This window comes from Spermophilus citellus (genome assembly GCF_964194105.1).
Source record: "Spermophilus citellus genome assembly, chromosome: 5".
Taxonomy (NCBI): domain Eukaryota; kingdom Metazoa; phylum Chordata; class Mammalia; order Rodentia; family Sciuridae; genus Spermophilus; species Spermophilus citellus.
Genome location: NC_138186.1, coordinates 18,913,107 through 18,936,006, shown reverse-complemented (window position 1 = coordinate 18,936,006; position 22,900 = coordinate 18,913,107). Strand labels below are relative to the sequence as shown.

The 22,900-nt window shown below is 43.9% G+C and overlaps 1 protein-coding gene across 14 annotated transcripts in view; it reads left to right on the top strand.

Annotated features, from left to right (window-relative positions):
• FARS2 (phenylalanyl-tRNA synthetase 2, mitochondrial) overlaps positions 1-21,999 on the top strand; it is a 531,440-nt gene extending 509,441 nt beyond the window's left edge. For 13 of the 14 annotated variants that reach the window (XM_081295218.1, XM_081295209.1, XM_081295212.1 and 10 more), the window contains one exon: positions 21,705-21,999. In XM_081295218.1, the coding sequence (XP_081151344.1) occupies positions 21,705-21,843 (139 nt within the window). In that variant the 3' untranslated portion in view covers positions 21,844-21,999. Of the gene's footprint in view, positions 1-20,297; positions 20,332-21,704 lie in introns of those variants that run through there. The other variant, XM_081295208.1, reaches the window with a different exon arrangement.
• The last annotated feature ends 901 nt before the right edge of the window (positions 22,000-22,900 follow it).

Genomic DNA, 22,900 nt, shown 5'->3' with positions numbered 1-22,900 from the left:
CAGGCACCAACTCATTACTCATTCATGATAAGCCATTGATAACACGGAAATGGACTCTAAATTTCTTCCATTTAAAAATTATTTACTCCATCCCAGTTTGTGCCGGAGTGCCCTACTAAATGTTTCTTTTTTGTGACATAATAGTACATTTCTCCCACTTATCACCTTGTCAGTGCTGGAAGATTAAAAGCTGTCCTCTAATCAACTGTCCCAGCTCCCTCCTTTCAGGCTCCCCTGCATGTATCTGGTACCCAGTGCCAGTGTCGTGAAGATCCAGGTTCACTTAATATCTCCCTGGTGATAAGCAGAGATCCCTAAAAGGGAAAGATCCATGACATACAGGAAACACATAAGCTGCTTCTCTCTGCCCTCCTCCTCCAGGAAGGTTCAGAACCAACACATCAGGGTGCCGGCACTCTGTGTTTCTCCCCCGCCCCATCAGTCTTTGTAGAGTTAGAGCTAAATCTTGGGTTGTATTTAATTAAAAGACAAATGGCAAAATAAGGTTGTAGTGAATACTTTCTAATTGTGGTCTGTTAGATTTTAATTACTCGTCATAAATTGTGAAAGATGATCCGCGGTGTGCATTCACACACTCCTGTTCTTCTTAATCACAAAGACATGTTCTCAGCCACTGACAGGATGGCCTCATCATCAGTGCAGAGCGACTTGATCTTACACGACAGTGACTCAGCAGCTTGCTGAATCCAATTAGCAGCTTTCTGGCTGCTTGTTCAGAACGGGCTACCGCAAAGGCTGACTTCAGATGCCTTGGACAGCCAGTTCTCCCAGGCCACCGTCCCCTTGTCTGTTATCTGCAATGGTCGTGGCCAAGGAGGGGCGACTGGAACAGATGTGAGGGTCTACAGTGAGTGAGAAAGGTGCTGTCCTCTGGAGGCCTGCTTTTTGTCTGTTCTTACCGGAAATTGACACAGAAGTGCTTGGAGACTCCTAGAACTGAGGAGCCAGGGATCTTGGGGCCCAACTAGTCCCAATGAGGGAATGAGGCCTAGAGATGTTAGGGACTTGCTCAGGGTGACATAGGTGGTTATCGGAAAGCTCCAGTCACAGGAACCCAAACCTCCTGACACCCAGGTGAAGCTTGTTCCCTATGCTGCCATGTCTGTCACCAAGAGCCATCATAGGAAAGGGGAGTGTCACATCCTGGAAAGGCCCCTGAGACTTTCCCTCATATATCAGGGCAAGGTGGGCAAGTCATACAGCCCTTCTGGCTCTGTTTCCTGATTGTGGCCATGAGCATAATACCATGTAAGAGAGTTTGAGACTGATATAGGGAGCTATATGAAAGTGCCCCTAACAAAGTGGGGACTCCTGTTTTAGGTACTGGAGAACGCCTTCAGTCTTCATTTCAGGACACTGAGACTGAAGGAGGGAGAAGGAGAGAAAGAGAAGACATCGGTGTTGTGTGAAAAATGGATCAAAATGTTGAAAACAAGTGGTGGCCAAAGTGACTCTGCTTTGGACACCATCTTATTGGAAGATAAAGTGAAGTGGTGCCCTCGTTGACATTTTTGCTTAAGGACCTGGAATTTATTTTTAAACCACTATTCCAGCTGTAAAGCTCTGCTTGGTGTCTGCCAATAAGATTTTAGATCACTCTGTAGCGACTTTCTCCTTGGACACTTGCCTGTGTTTTGCAAGTTGCTGTTTTTGTCATTGAAGTTGACCTCTGTCTATACCTGGAGGCGAAGGCGAATGATGTCTTTTACTGAATTAGAGAAATGATCAGCTGTGGCTTGGAGCCATCAGTAATCTAGCCTTTCTTTTGCCACCCATCACCTGCTCCTATAACGCATCTGCATTTCATGGCTGTGTCCTGTTTGTTGAAAAAGGGGACAGCATATCTGTCATCTCTCTCTGCTCTGTTTTGATTTTTCTTATAACCAGACATTACTGCAGAGAGTGATTTACAAAAGCAAAACCAACCAGGATGTATCTTCCAAACCAAGCACGCTTAAGACAATCTTTCAGAGAGACTCACCAGGCACTTTCCTGTAGTTTTACTGAAGAATGCCAGTCAGCTTGAACCAGCTCCAAAGTGGCACTGACAGAGGACCTACTTACACATCCTGCATTGGAGATGCTCACAGGCCAGGGATGGTATGAGATGCCTGTTCAATATTTAGCATGTAGTGCCCAAATTTTAGTTAACATCAGTGCTCTTGTTTAGTCTTTGATTTTTAAGTAAGCCCAGGGATGAAGAACTTTTTATTAAGGTAAATGTATGTAATACTCAATAAATGAATTAATTCATTTTTATTTAATTCATTATTATAGTAACTGCTTTCTTTTATTGAGTATTAATTTTAGGCAGGGTACCACATTAGGATCTTGTACACATATGGTCATGCATTGCTGCAGAATGATGTGTCAGATAATGATGGACCAATACAGAAAGGCCATTCTGTAAGATTATGTAGCCTAATGACATCATAGCTATCTTAATTTGTGTAAAGATATTCTGATGCTCAAAGAGTGATGAAATCACCCAGGGATGCATTTCTCAGTCATTGAGTGATGCAAAACTTATATCTATCAATTATGCTTCATTAGTCCCATTTGAAGGTGTCAAAACTGAGATTCAGTGCCTTGCCAAATTGAAATGACCTAGTATGTTCTGAGACCAGGTCTATGTGGCCCCAGAGCAGGGCTCTTAGCCCCTTGGCTGTGTCATTTCACAGAGTGTTTTATTGGCAGGTGCTTTGGGAGGCTAGAACTGATAGTAATGACTAGTATAGGAGATCACCTTTCCTGAGCTACTCATAGCAACTTAGGGAAATTCTGGGAATACCATCAAAGATGGAGATTCCCTAGAAACTGGGACATCTGTAACCACAGCTTTAGAACAGTCTCAGTGGAAAGTAAGCCAAGTTTTCACTGAGTTGTGATCCGACCATCATATGATTGTTACTGGCGTCTTATTCTGTTCCTTGTTTGAATTTAGTTTCCTTCTTCCTGAAATATACTTTTCACAGGTCTTTCTTGAGGATATGGAATCATGACTTTTCTCATTCTATCTCAGTTTGTCTGAAAATATTTTAATTTTGCCATTATTCTAGAATGACAGCTTAGCTGGATGTAATATATGGTGACATTTTTGTTGGTATTATGCCATTACCATCTGACCTTTTGGGGACTATTGAAGTCTATCTCCTTGTTATTCCTTTGTAAGTTCCAATTTTTCTTTAGTTATTTTCAAGGTCATCTCTTTCTCTTGGGTGTACTGCAGTTTCATTACAATGTGTACAATGCACTTTTCCTTTTTCTTCACCCTCATTCAGGGCTTATTATGCCTCCAGACTCTGAGGATCTCATTAATTCTAGAAACTTCTTAGCCAATATCTCTCCATATATTGCCTCTTTGTTTTCTCTATATTCTTCTAGTACTCATACTGTATGTTATGGGTTTTTTAACCTTGCTCATATTTTTCATTTCTATACTTCTCCCTACAGTGTTCCAAAGAGTCCCTCTGATCTGTCTTCCAGTCTACTGATCTTCTATTCTACTGTGTCTAATCTGTTGTTTAAGCCTTCCACTCACTTAAATTACAACTATATTTTTTATTTTTATAAATCTTTATATAGGCCTTTTTCTACCTTCTTTCTTTTCTCATGGTATTTTTTCATATGGTTATTTTGTGTCTTTGAACATTTTAAACATTTTTGGTTGTTTAACTTTTAATCATTTTAAACATAAATTTTTAGATGGTTCTTGATCTGAAATCCTTGAAGTGACTCTAGCATACAAAAGACATGTTGTTTCCTCTCAGTTCTGTAATTTGGGGCTGTGAGAATATGTACTTTGGACCATTTCCTGACCCATATGGCCAGCCCTATCCTTTGGGCTATATCTGCATTTTCTTCTGCCAGCTATCTTTGGGTTAGTGATTCCCTAGGACCAGCTTTATGTTAATTTCTCAGCTTGAGATTCTGAGGGATTGTACATTTTTTACCCAAAATTCCACCTGCGACACACTTGGAAGTTTGATTTTTAGGGTAGAATCCTTCTCAGTGTTCTCAGAATCCAGACAGAGACAAGGAGCTTTTCCTCTAACTTGTGCCATGGGCACATTTCCCCCTAGTCCACTGTTAGGCCAAGTAGGCGACCTTTTAGGATATCCACTTGGAACGGAAATCTTCATTTCAGCTTCTTGCTTCTTGTGGGCCAGAGCCCTCATCTTCTTTTCTCATGTGGACATTAATATCTAAACTCCAGGTTCCAGTAAGTGAGACTGCTCTGTGCTCCAGACAGCTAGGCTTTGAGCACTTTCTGAAGCAGTGGGAGCTCTTCACTTTGGTACCTGTAGGTGTTTCCCAAGCTATCTACCCATATCTCCTCGACTGCTTTGAACAGTCAACATTCTTGTATGTTGTTCAGCACATCTAGGTGTGTGTAGCGGTAGGTCCTTTAGTTTATCTGATCCTTCCTTCCTTCATTCTAGAAACTTCCTAAGTCATGCTATCTTATTTTGAGCTAATTGCCATGCACGGGCAGATTGTGGTGGGGAAGGAGACAGACTTGCTCTCCAATCACCTGTCTAGCAATCTGCCCAAACACACACCCCGCTCCCAGCCTGCATTCATTCCTTTGCCCAGGGAAAATTCAGCATGAAGTGAGGAAACCTAAAGATGTGGGCCACACCAGTAGTTTCTTCACACCATGACGATGTGTCACAGTGCCCCTTGAGCTTTGATGGAGGTATCTGGACATTTTGCCTTGGCAGTCTTACTGAATTTCCCTAAAACATTCAGAATGGACAAAATTCAACTTGAAAAGCTTCTCTCCAGTACACCAGAAATGAAAAAAAAATCCCTTGAAGTAAGAAAATACCAAAAAGAATGCTTCTTTTCCCTGAGATTGAAAATGGACAACTGCGACTCAATGATATTTGAAACCACTTTATTGAATCTTACTTTTATACTTGGTTCCAAGTTGCTGACATTGCTTCCCACATGACTTCAGTTTTTCCTAAGTGAGGGAGTCTTTAGAAACAAGTAGCATTACTTCTATTATTGAGATCTTGAAAGGGCTTAGATTTAAGTAGTATCCAAGGACAACCAGACCATTAAAAAAAAAAAATCTTCCCCAGTCCCCTTCCCTATGCAAATTGCTTTTTTGTGGAGTCACATTTTAGAGCTATTCCCTCAAGTTTTATCCGGGAGGCCTGTGAAACCTACCCATCTTTGAAATAGGGATATAGCTGTGACATCGGCCACTGACATCACACATTGTACCCCACCAGGATTATGAGCACACCCTTGGAGGCAGCTGACCTAAGTCAGAATCCTACCTCTATTTCCCAACACTTGGGTGACCTTGGCCCCATCACTTTTAACCTCTGTGAGCCATTGTTTTCTCACCTGCAAAATAAGGGAAATAATTCTTGTTTTGATAGAATCTACATTAAGTAATTCTTATTAAATGAGATAATGGATATAGATTTAGCTTAGTGTCTGGATAATATAGTAAGCAATCTATAAACCATAGCCATTATTACTCATGAAGTACCCTCTGTGAAGCCCAACCTAAGAAATTCTGTAAGAATATTACATACACCGGGGAAAGTTTTTACTTCCTTAAAGTACTGTGGTGCACCCTCCTCTCAGGTGATTGGTAGGACTTTCCTTCTGCCCCAGGTGCCAGTTCTAAACCAATTGGCATCTTCACTCATTCAAGCCACCACTTGTAGATCTGTAGAAATCCTTGCTCCGGCAGGGCTTCAGACCTGTGTAGATCTGGTTTCTGTTTTTCAGGCCTGACCCTCTGGATTCATCAGCTGTATATTTTCTCGTAATCTGGCTTTTCATCTTATCTATATTTTGTATTAAATACGAAGATAAAATGAGGCACATTAAAGTGCCTAGCACTTAATTCTCAATAGATTGTTCTTCCTTTAACATTTTTTTCTCTTTCCCCTTTTCTTCCTTTTTACTCGCTATATTTTCTCTGCAAAGTAATATTTACTATTAAATTTTTTTCCTTTTCATGATAAAGTCATAAGCATACTTCTAGAAGCATCCTGGAATTTATTGTTAAATAACTGTTACTGTGATAGCCCTGTTTATAGGTAGTTGATGGTGACTGCAGTGGACATTAATAAGCTGGACAGAAGGTACCTTGGACACAAAGTTGAGCAGAATTTCCTGATAAGGTAGTGAGTAAAGTCCTGGCCAGGCCAAATTCTGGCTGTGGCCTTTGCTAAGTCACTTCCTCTCCCTGATCTGCAAAAGCTGATGGCAGACAGTCTCAGGATTGCTGTGCAGGTCATAACCAGTGAGATCATGTGGGCACTTGGGATCCGGAAGCTGTGTGACTTAATGTTGTTAATTTCCTTATTGTTGCTTCAGGCATTATTAACAAAGTAGCTTCAATTTTACAAACCCTGTAGGAGTGATGGAAGACCCAGAACTTTCTTTAATTTTATGCATATTTGGAACTTCAGAGTGGTTTTCTTATATTAAATGTACAAGGTTCTGAGGCAAATTTCCATGCTGTGGTTTCCTCTCATTGGCTCTTCAGGTGAATAGTTGGTCTGAGAAATGTCAAAATGAATCCATCAGGAAAGTGCCCTAACTGTGTTAGAGCTGTGAAGTAAAGAGCACCAAACATTCCAGCAACATCTGAATCCAAGCGGTCCATGTTGAAGGCCACTTACATGTGTCCAATTCTCTAAGGCTATTTGGAATGCCTTTTTTATTTATTTTAAGAATTTTGATAGGACCAATAATAAGTTGCATTAGGAAACGTATCATTACTTATGGTTCTGTTTTCTTTTAACACAAATGGAACATTATTTGATTAGATTACTTCTCCTTACCAATTTTAGCCCTACATGTTGCTTGGTCATTTGTGAAAACAAAGTCTCTCTTTTATTATGATAACAGCAAATAGTCATTTATATTACAAAGTGCTTTAAAAACCTGTTAACTCACAGCAAAACTGTGAGGCAGTTGTAATCCCCACTGCAAATCAGGGAAACTGAGGCTTAGAGCAGTGAAGGGACTCGGGCTGAGTCACTAGTCTTGTAAAGAGGAGCTCTGGGGAAGGAGGCAGGTGTCAGTGCCTGGGCCTGGCAACTTTCTGCTGTATCTTGCTCCCTGAAGCCCTGCGGGAGCAAGGATTTCTTTTTCTGTAGAAGAATGTGCCCTGCCCTCAAATGAGCTTCAGCCATATCGTAAGCAAGTTCACTTGGATTTATAAATTTATAAATGCACAAATGTATTCAGGCACATCATTGCTTCTATAAGCTTGGCTTTCTCCTCTGGTAGAAATCAGAATGGTGTTCAAATTGTCCCCCTCAGAGCTTCAGGGATTCCGAGGGGCTGCTAGAAGAGAGGGCTGCCAGAGGCAGGAAGCAGAGGTCAGTGTGTGGGATCTGATGCCCACTTCAATTAGAGCCGCTTTGCTTTAGCTCTGCCAAACTACACCACGTAGTTCAGGGGGTACAGATTGGAAGGATGTCAAGTGACAGAGAAATTAGGGTTCTGCTACTTAAAAAAAGTACCTACACTAGGAGACCCTCAGTCAGTGGTGCTCAAAGTAGTGAATTTGAAGGGAGCTTCACACCATGGTCCCTGTGTGACATAGAGAATGATTTCCTCCATTCACAAGAAGAGCTTCCTCCAGGCATAATATTGGATGATGAATCCAAGACCCAGAGACTGCAAGAGATCTGACCAAGACCCTAGTTCAGAGGAGAAAACCTCAAGATTTAACCTTAGAAATCAGGACTTTTATATATGCCATGCCCTCTGCCAGGGAGGCTACCCACCACCCCCACCTTCTGTGACCTCATTGGTTCCCAATCTCTTGGGTCTCAGCTCAGTGATGCTTCCACAGGGAACCTTCTGTAGCCTTTAACTGAATGGATATAATGTAGCTTCATGGCAACATGTATCTTTTCTCCATACACTTTAGCACAGTTGTAATTTACATTTCTTTGTAATTCTTTGATTAATACCTATCTCGTGTGCTAGACTGAGTTCCACAAGGGCCAGATTGTATCTAGTTTTTGTTTTGTGTTTCACCTTTAGTGAAAACTTTCAGTACTTATAGAATTCATGACATAGAGTGAGTGTTTACTATTTATTTGCTGAATGAATTAGTGAATTGGATGGATGGATGGATGGATGGATGGATGGATGGATGGATGGAGAGCAGATGTCTGACTCTGGACACATGATTTTAAATGTGGCATGTGCTGCCTCTGAAGTCCCTTTCTATTCTAACCACTGAAGGCCCTGACATTCACTCCCCAGGCCATGATGCTTTTTGTTTGCTGGTAGTAAGTTGAGGAGTTTGAAAGGCCATCATGGGAGAAGGATTGGGGGGCTAAGGAAGAGAAACACACGACACATTTGTCAGCTCAGTGTAAAGGGGAGCTCCCTCCCAGCCCACACTGTGGACGCCTGGAATGTGCTGCCTCTGAAGTCATCCTACATAAGACTTGCTAGAAAGAACTCATGCATGGACCCGAAGATCTCTAGGGTCCCTTGTCTTGGATTCTGTGGTTTCACAAAACATGTTACCTCTATGATATTTAATCAAGATATCACTGCTGTATTCCAGTCTAAAATATCATGGATAGAGGAAGCTCTTCTTGTGAGCCAAATTCCTATTTTGTCCCTCCCCCCTCACATTGTCACTCACTATTTATCAAAAGATGACACTACTATTAATGAGACTCAGTTGCTCCTTAGAGGTATTTGCAAAGTAACAGCATTCTTGGGAATGTATGTAAATTTCCTTTTACTGATGTGTAATTATTTCAATATTAACTGAAGCTGAGTCTTAAAATATTCATCCTGTTTCATCCACTAATCATTGAAGGAATAAAAGTTACAACATAACACAGTCGTGGGTAATTCTGTTCCTGAATCGTGGGGGTGAAGGATGGATGGTAGTGTAGTCCTTGGATGGGAAGCTATTAGCAGGCAGTGGATGGTGTGGTAGACCATAACAGTCCTCTGTTGTTTGCAGAGAATGATATCTGAAGTTAACTGAAGGCCAGCCTTTTTATGCAGTGAAGCAAAGTCCTTCCACCTTCCAGAAGATTTCTGTACAGACCTGATCCTGGACACACTTGTTTTGACTGATTGCTTAAAGTTGAATCTTTAGCTAAAACTTCTTAACTAAAAACATCAGGCCCCAACACAGCCTCCAGCCTCCCACCCTACCATTTCTGTACTCTACCCTCTGTCCATCCAGATTGGCCGCTGTGAACTACTTGCTTCTCCTTAAACTTATCCATGAATGCTCACCATTGTGTCTGAGCCCTTGGCAGAGATGACCCTTGTTCTTTTACCACTTAACCATGTCACAAACTCACTTCTCATTCTTCCAGTACCACTTCAATTGGCATCAGTTTGTGAAACTGTCCCAGTCTCTCCTAGGCAGGGTAAACCACCCTTTGTATATGTCATAACCGAAACCAGCCTCACCCTATGCTTGTGTATAACGTGTCCTTTCCTGGTAGATCCCGCGCCCTCTGAACACATCCTCACTGGGCCACTTCTAACTGGAACATACGCTCAGTAACTCTTGGTTGAAATACAATGACTGCCTCTATTGCTGGTGCACCACATGTAGAGTTCTGCCATATGGATTGTGCTCCTTGCCCTTCAACTGTCAAAATCCTACTTGTACTTGAAGATTTAGATTTAATCTCATCTCCTCTGCCAATATTTTCTGACCTCTGAGTTGTTTACAGTTGCAGCCATTTATTTAACATTTGGCTTGAATAGCTTCATCCTGTTGGCATCTTTTCATGTAAGGATGTCTGAACACACATGTGGAATATGATTTCACTGAGCACAACGTCCCTGAGGTTCAGCTACCGTGTTGCATGTATTGTATCAGTGGTCCATGTTACAGATGAAGAAGTTGAAGTCCACACATCACCTACAATGGGGCTACAACAAAACTACAAGCAGTAGTACAAACATTGTATAGGATACTTACACAAATGGAGATGACTGTGAGGCCACTATGTGATACAGACTTCTGGGATCACTGTTGCAATTAACATTTGCAATTAACCAATTTTTAAGTGTACAGAGCAGTGGCATTAAGCACATTCACATTATGTCGCCACCATCTATCTCCAGAATTTTCTTAAGTTCCCAAACTGAAATTCTGGAATTCTGTCATTGACTAAAATGTCATCGCAGAGCATGTGACTGTTTAGCCTGTTCCTTCCTGTAACCCTGGAATGCCCTTTCCCCTCAAACTGCCACTGTGTCTCCCACAGAGCAGCCACTGCATGAATATTCACGTATTGATCCAGGGAATCATGTACCTGTTTGTATCTTCCCTGTGGCCTACCTCAGCACAGAATAAATAATTTCCCATCAATTGACTGCATGGAATAATTGCTGATCAATTGGCTGAGTTGGAAATGTAGCACTTTACCTGCCACCAATCTTCCATTTTTGTAACCTAACTCATCCTCCAAAGTGTCAACATGATTGGGAAGCTGCCTGGGACAGTACATACTTAAAGTTAGCTCTGTTGACTTTAGCTCGGCAGATCTAAGCCAGAGAGAAAAATAAAATCTCTTCCAAATTTTCCGCACAACTGAAAAGCACAGAACTTTGGAAATCTGTGCAAAATGAGGCATCGCTTCAAGTTTGTTAAAAATGTAAAAGAATGGTGTGGAACACCATAGAACAATTGAAAAGAATTTGTCAAATATGGTCAGACCCCGCTATAGCATTATGAGGGGGGAATCTAAAAAAATTCATTTGTATAAAATTAAGGGCATCTTAGTTGCTGAGTTAATGAGATCATGAGCTGCTCCATCTGGGGAGGACAGAAAGAAGTCACAGTGAAACCATAGCCATTTGTCTGTTTTGTTTTTGTTTTTTCATTATGATGTGAGGTTTCTAATACCCACTTCTAATAATAATCAACTAGGTAATTTGGGCCAAAACTCCTCTTTGAATTTATTTTTTATTGTGATAAAATGCATGTAACATAAAATTTGCAATTAACCACTTTTTAAGTGTACAGAGCAGTGCATTAAGCACATTCACATGATGTCGCCACCAACCATCTCCAGAATTTTCCTATCTTCCCAAACTGAAATTCTGGGATTCTGTCATTGACCAAAATGTCATCATGCAGCATGTGACTGCTGCACCAAATAGCTCCCCATTCCTCACCCCCCAACTCCTGGCAATCCCTAGGTGCCTCACATAAGTGGAATCAAACAGGATTTTTGTGTTTTTGTGTCTGGCTTATTTCACTGAGCACATCCTCAAGGTTCAGCCACCTTGTTGCATGTGTTGTATCCTTGATCTGTTTTTATAGATGAGGAAGTTAAAGTTCAGATCACATGTCACTCAAGTCTTTCTGTGTGGGCCAAAGTAGAGGCTCTGTTACCTTTAACTACATAAATAATCATACTAGCTGTTAACGGTAAGCCTGAACTATACTGAACACTTTACCCATATATTTTTCATTTGGTCCTTTCAATCACCTTATGATTTTGTTATCTGTATCCTCAAATGATAGCCTGAGTCAGAGATTCAGAACTGGCCCAAGACCCTGAAGTTGAGAAGTAGAAGTAGTAGGCTCACCTACATCCTGTGCCTCTTCCTAAGAGATTCCATTAGAAGATTTCCCTCAAAGTAGTTGTTTTCATGCGTATAAAGAGCCAGAACTTCGGCCCCAGCCTGTAGGATGCAAGAATAGGGACCCCCCCTCCCCCAGTGTTGCTTGTCAGGAGCTGCTCACAAAGGAGCAGAAATCAAAACCTGGGGGTGCTTTGAAACCTCCCCAAAGACTTGGCAAGTGTTTGATATTAAAAGGCACTTCTTGCTTGCAAAATCTATGTCTCTAAGGAACTCTCAGTTGCCGACGTGAGGTTGACTGGGAGCTGGGCTGGGACGGGGGTGGCCTAGCTGGTTTCCCTCTCCCTGTCTCTGGCCCTGCCTCCATCAAGGCCTGGATTAGAGTTGTCTTTCCCAAGGCAGCAACTGTCAGAGGAACCATCTGGTCTCGTTTCTTGTGACTGACTCCAAGGAACAGAAATCCCTCAGGGAGGACATTGCAAGCTCTGTAGCAGCAGCGAGGAAAAGCAACTCTGAAACTTGCTAGCTGTGAATGAAAGGGAGAGGTGTGCTCAGAACAGGCCCCAGGAGGGCAGGCTGAAGACAGAGCATTCTGAGAATAAGACCTTGAACCTCTTACTTGTGGAGAGTCTGTGGGGTGCAGGGGAGGAGGAAGGGAGCTGATGGAGAGACAGCACAAGCGTCCAGAGTGTCTGTTCTTGCAAGCTCCATCGGTTACAGGGTGGCTCTCAGGGCGGGCCCTGCCAAGCTGTCATCTCCCCTCACTGGACCAACTTGCATCTGTCTCACTGTATCACTTCTATCCTGGATGCAGCTTGGGCCTCTGCCTCAGCCCTTCCCTTCATCCAGGCAGGCTCTGGGAATGCTGGCCAAATGGCTGGCTCATTTCCTGCGTGAGGGCATTTCCTTCAGAATCTTGTCTGTCCTCGAGCTGAGCTAGAGCCCAGAAAGAGCCCCAGAGCCCATTTAGTTATTGTCATTTTGATTTGGATTTGTTTGATGGCTAATGATGATATCAAGCATCTTTTTTTTGAAATTTTTGGCTATTCATATTTCTTCTTTTGAGAAATTTCTATTCAAGTCATTTGATCATTTTTAATTCCATTGCTTATTTCTTTGTTGTTAACTGTTTTGAATTTCTTATGTATGCTGAATATTAGTGCTTTGTCATGTTAATCAGAAATAAAATGATTATTTAAAAATAAATCCCAGAGCAGTTCACTAGGAAAAAAATGAGTAATTAGACCCTAAGTCTTATTATCAGAATTTCATTTTCTCCTCTTTCCTTTGGATTTTTTTTTTAAATAAGGAAGGTAAAGAAAATAAAAGAAAGGCTTGGGGTATAGCCCAGTGGTAAAGTACTTGCCTGGGATGCATGAGGCCTTGGGTTCAATAGGAAGGAAGGAAGGAAGGAAGGAAGGAAGGAAGGAAGGAAGGGAGGGAGGGAGGGAGGGAGGGAGGAAGGAAGGTATTTATTTAGTTTTTAGATTGTTACTTTAAATTTTCCCAATTCTGTATAATAATTCATTGCTGTCCCTGACTTCTACCTTTCATTTATCTTTTGCAGCTAAAGCTAAACATTCATTTATGCTCTATTGGAAGGAAGCTCTTGCTATCCTCAGATCAGGGTCAGATTCCAAGACCATGAATAGAAGTTAAAAAGAAACACATAAAAATAATACAATGCTTCATTCCCCAAAGTTCCCTTCCTCTCTCTAATAAGCCATACAAATAAAGGAAGAAGAGGAGACAAACAAGTACGAACTCAAGTCCCCACTTATCTGCAGCTTTGCTTTCAGCAGTTTCAGTTTTCCAAGGTCAACCACAGTCCATAAATATTAAGTAGAAAATTCTAAAAGTGAACAACTCATAAAGTTTTAAATTGTACATTGTTCTGAGTAATGTGATAAAATATGCCATCTCACTCTGCCCCATCCAGGATGTGAATCATCCTTTCTCCAGTGTATCCATGCTGTATAGACTACCCACCCTTTAGTCACTTAGTAGTCTCCTCAGTTATCAGATCAACAGTGCCGTGTCATGGTGCTTCATGTTCAGTCATATTTATTTTACTTGACAGTAGTTTTTAATTGACCTGCAAAAATTGTTCTATTTTGTTGTTTTTATTGTTAATCTCTTAATGTATCTAATTTTTAAATCAAATTTCATCATGTATATGTATGCATAAGAAAAAATATGGTATGTATAAAGTATGGTACTATCTGTGGTTTCAAGTACCCACTAGAGTCTTGGAATGCATTCCCCACCAATAAGGGCGATGACTATGTTGAGCCTGTGGAGGCCTTCATGGAGGCCTGGCTCTGTGTTAGCATGCCACCTGCCTACCTTCATGGAGGCCTGGCTCTGTGTTAGCATGCTACCTACCTGCCTTCATGGAGGCCTGGCTCTGTGTTAGCATGCTACCTACCTACCTTCATGGAGGACTGGCTCTGTGTTAACATGCTACCTACCTACCTTCATGGAGGACTGGCTCTGTGTTAGCATGCCACCTGCCTACCTTCATGGAGGCCTGGCTCTGTGTTAGCATGCTACCTACCTGCCTTCATGGAGGACTGGCTCTGTGTTAGCATGCCACCTGCCTACCTTCATGGAGGACTGGCTCTGTGTTAACATGCTACCTACCTACCTTCATGGAGGACTGGCTCTGTGTTAGCATGCCACCTGCCTACCTTCATGGAGGCCTGGCTCTGTGTTAGCATGCTACCTACCTGCCTTCATGGAGGCCTGGCTATGTGTTAACATGCTACCTACCTACCTTCATGGAGGCCTGGCTCTGTGTTAACATGCTACCTACCTGCCTTCATGGAGGCCTGGCTCTGTGTTAGCATGCCACCTACCTGCCTTCATGGAGGCCTGGCTCTGTGTTAGCATGCCACCTACCACACTCATTCAGTGCTCACAAGACCTCGGAAGCAAGTGTTAGCCTCATGATCCAGATGAGATCACTGAGGCCAAGGGGTTATGTAAACTGGCCCACATCTCACAGGTAGCAAAACACAGAATAGGAATTGAAACCAGGTGTCTCTTAACTACAAAGTCAACTTCTTCTCCACCCTGCACCCCATTCGGCTCTGCATTTTCAGGTGTGGCCATGGACCTAGTCCCTGTCCTCTCCTACCCAAGTCCAACCCCACTCATGAAACGTTGCACAGATTGACCCCCCCAGGCACAGTGTGTCTGATATGGGGGCTACAGACGGAGCTTCTGTCTCCCACAAGCTGCAGTCAGAGGAAGAGTGAGCCAGGGAAGCCCAGTCTTGTTACTCTGCAAATGGCACCTCCCCCTTGACAGCCTCTTCTCTCCCTGAGTAATCCCTGCATGAATAGGTGGTGTCTGCAGTGACTACTGGTCATGCGTAGTCTATTCTGGGAGGTGTCGGGCACGCCATCCAAGAACATGCAGTAGCTGCTCTGCCACAGATGGAAAAGCAGACTATTGTGGATGTTGTAGGAGCTGGGTTTGGGCTGGATCCCACTGAAAGGTTTTATTTCAAGTGCAGATCTTGGTTGGTTGCCAGGATAAACCAAATGGTTGTGTAATAGAAGTATTACCTCCCTCGCTGGAACTCTGACCCCTCGTTCCTTCTTTTCAGGGAGCCTCCATGGCCCCGAGTCCTCTTACAGCATCCCTTGGATGGTGCACTTGGAACCGGGGATCCATGATGCTCTTTGCAGTAATTTGGTCATTGTTAGATTTATCCCTTAAGAAGAAAAACAAGAAATATCTGGGAATGGACTCCCTTTTATTTTTGTTTCATTTTAAAATGTTTATTTCTTAGCTTTTTAAAATTAAAACATTTTAATTGACATATAAATGTGCATTTTTTGGCATGCAGTATAATGTTTGATTCCATGTATACATTGTGTAATAATCAAAGCAGGGTATTTTTCATATCCATTACCTCAAACATTTATCATTTCTTTGTAGTGAGAACATTCAAAATTCTCTTTTCTGGCTACTTTTGAAATATTCAATACAATATGGTTAACCAAAGTTGCCCGGCTGTGAAATAGAAGATTAGAACTTATTCCTCCTATCCAACTGCGACTTCGTACCCATTGGCCAGTCTCTGCCTGTCACCCCCTCCCCAGACTTTGCTAGCTACTCCCCTACTGTTCTAGATCTCGAATGAGAGAGAACATGTATTTGTCTTTCTGTGCCTGGCCCATTTCACTTAATCTGTTGTCTTCTAGGTTCATCCATGTTACCACAAATGACAGGATTTCATCTTTTTTAAGACCAAATAGTATTCCTGTGTGTGTGTGTGTGTGTATGTGTGTGTGTTTGAACACATGTATAAACACCTAATTTTTTTTTAACCATTCTTCCATTGATGGGCCCTTAAATTGATTCTCCCTGCCTTGGCTGCATGCACGTGGGCGTGCTGGTCTATTCTACATACTGATTTCATTTCCTTTGGATATATACCCAGTAGGATTACTGGATCCATTTAAAACATTGATAATATTGACAGACCTTTACTGATCCAGATTTGACTGTTCTCAGCACCTACACATCCTTGTCTTTAGTCTAAAGTTAGTGCCAGGGAGGAGAAGATGGCAAAACACAGAACCCTTCCCTGCTGGTTTGTGCCACCCTCCGACAGCTCCTCAGTTGCCCACTTGAGGCTCCCTGCAGCCCTGACTCCTAAAGTTTCTGCTTGAGAAGCTGGACTTGCACAGAGTGGTGGAGCTGGGTGGACCTTGGCAGTCACCTTAGAGTAGGGAACAGGATCCAAGAGAAAGTTCCAGAAAAGGTTTGAATCGTGTTTCTGTCTCATGAGCCAGGCTGCACCTCTCAGAAGTGGGGACTGATGGGAGGCCAGAGGAGGTGGAAGAGGTGAGGGCATGGCCCAGCAGTGCACCAGGGCTCACTGAGAAGCCCCCAAGGGAGGGTACACGTGGCTCTGTGTCCTGTGTTTTCCTCACTAGCAGAAATCCCTGAACACACAGGGAGGTCAAAACTCTCCTTGCAGGTCCTGAATGCTGCCCACTGTACTAAACAAACAGCGGCATTCCAATGCCCATGGGAAGTACCATGAGAGAGAAAACTCATCTGCCGAAGAGTGAATCTCAGAGTGCTTGAGGCTGTATGTGGAGGGGGGCATGGCTGACTGCACAGCCAAGCACCTGGAAGGCCCCTCTCACTGTCCACCCTCCCCTGGCCTCTGGTCCTCTGGGCCTCCAGACATGAGTTGGTCGAGAGCAGATACTGGATTCCCCTCACGTGCTTACCTCTTTCCAGCTCAGTGCCTGGAACCTCTTGTTTGTTGAATGGCTAAAGGAATCCCTGAATGAACTAGTAATAGTCGAAGCCCTTTGAAGCTCAGACACTCCTAAGACTCTTACACCAAAATCGCTATAAAAAATTCAAGCTCTAGCCAGCAACCAACTCATTTTAGCCAATATCCCAATGCAATGAAATTCTAGCACAAAAAAAATTTAAGAATCTCTCATCAATCTTATTATAATGGAATTTGACCTCCCAAACTTAGTAATGGGAAATCTCACTAATTTTTCCCAAGAGTAGAAGCAGTGATGCACATAAAAGAGAATATTTATTTGCCTGTAAAACTCCAGATATTCTCCTCCAGGGAGTTTCTCATCTTGGAGCTTTGGGCCCCTTGGAGTCTGGCAGGTAGATTACAGCAGCTGCATGCTTCCCAGCCCTGAGGTGCAGGGCCTGCACTGCACTACCCCAGTCTCCAGGGCTATAGCCTTGTTTTCTTACCCTCTCAGCCCTCTTATTTTCCCAGTTAACATCCAGGTTTCCCAGCGCACCTTTCAATGACCCTATAGGCAGGAAAGACCTTTATTAAAGCATCCCTGCTCCCTGTGTGTCCCACTCCAAGCACATCCCAATTGTCTTCATCTCCACCAATGTCCTTGCTGTTAGTTGAAAGGCTGAGCCAAAAAGAACATGGAGTTCATCCATCTCTTTCATGAGTGATTCCAAAAAGTTAGCCTTTCCAGCAGTTTGCAAACCTCGTTACTACTTAGAACAACTTGGTGTGTTACTCAGCTGTAAAAAATGTCTGAGGTAAATCATAATAAAAAGTTGAAAGGTTTATTATAGTTTTGGAGGTTTTACTCTGTAACCAATTTTCTTTGGTTGCTTTGGGCCTGTGGCAGCACATCATGGGGGGCATGAAGGCAGAGGGGGTTCATTTACCTGATAGCTGCATGTAAAAGAGAGAAAGAAGAAGGGGCTGGTTCCTATTATCCCCTTCAATGTCATGCCCACAGTGACCTAAGACCTCCTGCTAGGCCACCTCCCACGAGCACCAAGGGAGGAGGACAGAGCTTTAACACCTGAGCCTTTGGGGAGCATTTAGGATCCAAACGAGAGCATTGAGCTATAAAGGAAGAGATCCAAGGTGTGAAAGAAAAGAGAGGTGTTTGTAGCTGTGATGGTTAATAGCCGGGCTCTGAAATCAATTTTGGTTTCTGCTTTTATGATATTGAGACAAAATTCACGTAACATAAAATTAGCCACTTTGAAAGAGTATAATTCAATGCCATTTAGCACATTTACAAATTGCATGACCATTACATCTCTCAGTTCCAAAACAGTTTCATCACTCCAAAAAAAAAGCCTTGTACCCATTAAGCAGCTGCTCCCGATTTTCCCCTCCTCCCAGGTCCTATCAGCCACCAATCTGCTTTCTGTCTCTGTAGCTTTCCCTAGTCTAGACACGTCATATAAATGGAATCAATGCAATATGAGGTTTATTATGTCTTGACCTGTTTTTGAACTTCACCCACATATCTAGTTTCCTTCCCTATATCAGTATTTTATTCCTTTTTTATGGCCAAATAATATTGCTTTGTATGGATATACCATATTTTGTTTATATATATTCATCTCTTTTTAAAATATTCTTTAGTTGTAGATGAACACAGTACCTTTACTTATTATTATTTGGTGCTGAAGATCAAACCTAGGGTCTCACACATGCTAGGCAAGTGCTCTTCCACTGAGCCACAACCTCAGCCCATATTCATCTCTTAATGAACACTTCCACCTTTGGGTGATTGTAGACAGAGCTGCTGTGAAAATTCTTCCACAAATTTTTGTTTAAGACAACGGCTTTCAATTCCTTAGGGTATAATTACCTGGGTGTTACTGGGCCACATGATAATTCCACGTGATAATTCTTTTTGATGACCCACCAAACAGTTTCCCACAGCAGTTTGTGCTGTTTTACATGCCACCAGATTGCCTGGCATGGCACCCAGCCCTGCCACTTACTAGCTGTGTGTTCTTGGACCAGTTACTTTCATCTCTGTGCCTTAGCTGTACCCCAGAGGGTAATGCTGTTTATCTGGAGGGTGGTGGTGTTTAACTGAAGGGTCCAGGGCGAAAGGCTTATGGTAGTGCCCGGAAAGTAAGCAGCTTTTTCTGCTGTGGTCACTGTTGTTGCAGGAGAGTCGAAGTCAGGGCAGGTGAAAGAGTGAGAAGCATTCAGGCTCAAAAATGCTGCCTTGTACAACAATAAGTGCTGGCGAGGACGTGGGGAAAAGGGTACACTTGTACATTGCTGGTGGGACTGCAAATTGGTGCGGCCAATATGGAAAGCAGTTTGGAGATTCCTGGGAAAGCTGGGAATGGAACCACCATTTGACCCTGTTATTGCCCTTCTCGGACTATTCCCTGAAGACCTTAAAAGAGCGTACTATAGGGATACTGCCACATGAATGATCATAGCAGCACAATTCACAATAGCTAGACTGTGGAACCAACCTAGATGCCCTTCAATAGATGAATGGATAAAAAAAATATGGCATTTATACACAATAGAGTATTATGCAGCACTAAAAAAATGACAAAATCATGGAATTTGCAGGGAAATGGATGGCATTAGAGCAGATTATGCTAAGTGAAGCTAGCCAATCCCTAAAAAACAAATGCCAAATGTCTTCTTTGATTTAAGGAGAGCAACTAAGAACTGAGCAGGGAGGAAGAGCATGAGGAAAAGGTTAACATTAAACAGAGATGAGTGGTGGAAGGGAATGGGAGAGAGAAGGGAAATTGCATGGAAACGGAAGGAAACCCTCAACGTTATACGAAATCACATATAAGAGGTTGTGAGGGGAAAGCAGGGGAAAAAAACAAGGGAAAGAACTGAACAACAACAGATGAGGTAGAGAGAGAAGATGGGAGGGGAGGAGAGGGGGGATAGTAGGGGATAGGAAAGGCAGCAGAATACAACAGTCACTAATATGGCATTATGTAAAAATTGTGAGTGTGTAACTGATATGATTCTGCAATCTGTATTTGGGGTAAAAATGGGAGTTCATAACTCACTTGAATCAAATGTATGAAAGATGATATGTCATGAGCTTTGTAATGTTTTGAACAACCAATTAAAAAAAATGCTGCCTTGTGGGTCTGGGAGAACCAAAAGATCCTGCTCAGGCACCGGCGGCTGGGCGCTGAGGGCACCCCTCCTTCTACTTGCCTGAGCTTCGGGCGAGTCCGTGGCTTTCATGGTCCACCTGAGTCTCCTGCTCATAGCTGAGCTGTGCAGGAACAGAGAGGCAAGTGGGACGAGGTTCCTTTCTCCTTCCTGGGGAGCGGGCAGCTGAGCCGGCTGACGGTGGACTGTGCTCTCTGGCCTCCCCCGCAGCTGGTTTCTCACAGCATCTCAGTGACTTCTTCCTGTGGCTCCTTGCAAACAGGGGCTCTGTGTCTGGCTGAAATGCAGGGATCTCAAAAAGACCCGGCCCCTACATCTTGGGAGGTCGTCCTTCCTGAAAGGGGCTGTATGTGGGAGGAAGAAAGAGCAAGATGACCAAGCCCAGGTAGGGGACAGAGGCAGGAGATGCTGCAAGAGGAGGGGAGGAGGAGGGGTCAGGACCAAGGCAGCCAGGAGTCTGGCGTTAACACAGGGGAGGGATGTGAACGGGAGTGAGAACAGTCTGGAAGCGTCATGAGGCCCTCAGAGGCAAAGGCTCTGTGCTCAGGTGGTGAAGATGGAGACTGCCAGGTCTTCCTGTGGGGGTGAAGGGTGGCCAGCCCACAGAAGCCTGCTGCTCAAGGCTCTGGCATGAGTGAAAGCCCACCCAGAGAACATGTGGCCCCTTCCTGGTCAGGCTCAGAACTGGACGGTGTCACCCCAGGGCATTTGCCTGGGGTCCACTTGGTTGACTTCAGTCTCATTACCTGAGAGGCAGAAGGCCTGCAGTGGACCGTGCTATAGCAGGGACTAGAAAAGAGGAATTCCTGTGACTCTGAAGTCACGATGTACAGGAGAGATATGTAGATGCCCAGAGAGGGAAGGTTGCAGACCCCTGGCCCACAGCCAGTGAGAGGCAGCTCGGGGAGAAATCAGGCCAGCCAGCCTTGGCCTCATGGTCTTTTTGGTGAGATAAACCATGGTGTGTCTCCACAACTGTCGTGCAAATAGCAGGCCCCGCTGATGTGGCTTTCACGAATTCCAGAATCACCCAGTCGCCCACGAAGGTCAAGTCAGGTCACCATGCTGAAGCAGGAGGCCAAGGTCATTGTCTACCCAGCACATACGTGACATGCATGGTCCATCTAGAATGATCGTCTTTGGCCTAGAGGGGTGCTGAGACACCCCGCAGCCTGTCTCCGGCCTCACCATTATTGCAGTGTGCCTTGCAAACATGGCTATCCCCTATGCTGTGGAAAAGGTGGGGGCATGCTAGCTCTGACTTCTAATCCTGGCTGCTTGTCAGAATTACCTGGGGAGCCTGGGAAAAGCCCAGAAACGCAGGTCCCCCCTCCTGGCTGCCGAATCAGACTCTCTAGGGCTTAGCTCGGGAAATCAAATCTGTCAAAAGCTTCCTTCCCAGGGGACTCTCATGCATCTGGTCCAACAGGAACCAGCAGTCTTGATTATTCTAGCTAACATCTCCCTAACCATCAGCCTCATCCCAAAGCATTTAAAAGATGCAGGTCATTAGTGAGAGGTGATATTTCCCTAATGAGATGTGGGTGGTACCTGGAGCCTGGGCTCAGGTCCTCACTGCAGTTGGGGAGGTCTGGTCCTAGCAGGCAACACAGCTCCTGCAGTCACAGACACGTGTCAGTCACCCACCTGCATTCTCTTCCCTCTGTAGGACCAACAGGACCAGCCACTGTTACCGCATCACCTATCGCCACATGGAACGGACACTGTCCCAGAGAGAGGTCACACACGTCCATCAGGCTGTGCAGGAGGCCGCAGTGCAGCTTCTGGGCGTGGAGGGTCGGTTTTGATGTCACCTCTTCTCCCCGCCTATGGCCCTCTCAGGGCTCCAGGATTTGCTGAAAGAGGAAAACCTATTGTTTGTGACCTGGAACATCAGTCATCTGTTGGTAAATGGTCAGTTTGAGGACTTTCAGGAAATAAAGGATCGCTCTTGAAGGCGTTGGCATAGCATTTGTCTTTTATTTGGGGGAAGGGGGAAACGGCAGCACTAAAAATCTCCCTCCTGTTTCTTTGAGAAATGCTTAGCCCACTGGCTCTCCATGTGGTTAATTGGTCCCTGGGTTCCATTAAGCACCAGGCATGATTTCTTTCCTGACAGGCTCTTCACCCACGTAATGAGTGAAGCCACGCAGCGGGACTTCAGAAACTCTGGGCATAATACAGGCATACCTCGTTTTATTGTGCTTTGTTTTATTGAAACTTATAGTGCTGTGTTTTTACACATTGAAGGTTGGTGACAACCCTGTGCTGAGCAAGTCTGTCAGCACCATTTTTCCAAGGGTTCAAATGATCATTAACATTTTTTTTAGCAATAAAGTATTTTTAATTAAGGCAAGTACATAGTTTTAAAACCTAATGCCTAGTAGACAATAAAGTAATGTAAACATGAATTTGATATGCACTGGGAAACCCAAAAATCCATATAACTCAGGTGATGGCAGAATCCACTGTGCTACAGTGTCCTGGAACCAAACCCGGGGTATCTGCAAAGGATGTCTGCACAGGAAGGCTTCTGAATCAACTTCCGTTCCTTCCTCCTTTTCCTTTCTGTTTGGCAAAGGTCAAGCTTCAAAGAGGGCACTGGTGAAATGCCAGGGCTGCCCTTCAAAGTGAAAGGAGTCGTCTCTGAGCTGGGCAAGGCATCCATTTGCTTTTCATAAACCCGAGGCTTGGAGTCAGGCCCTTGGCCCCGGGGCTTGGGCCTAGCGACCTTCTGCCTCACCGGAGAGGGGACAAGGAGAGAGAGCTGCTGGGGTCTGGGAGGCACACGCAGGCCAGCCCGCCAGCTCCTTGCAGTTCTGTCCCCAGCAGGAGGCCTCAGCTTCTGGAAGGCGACCTTTAAGG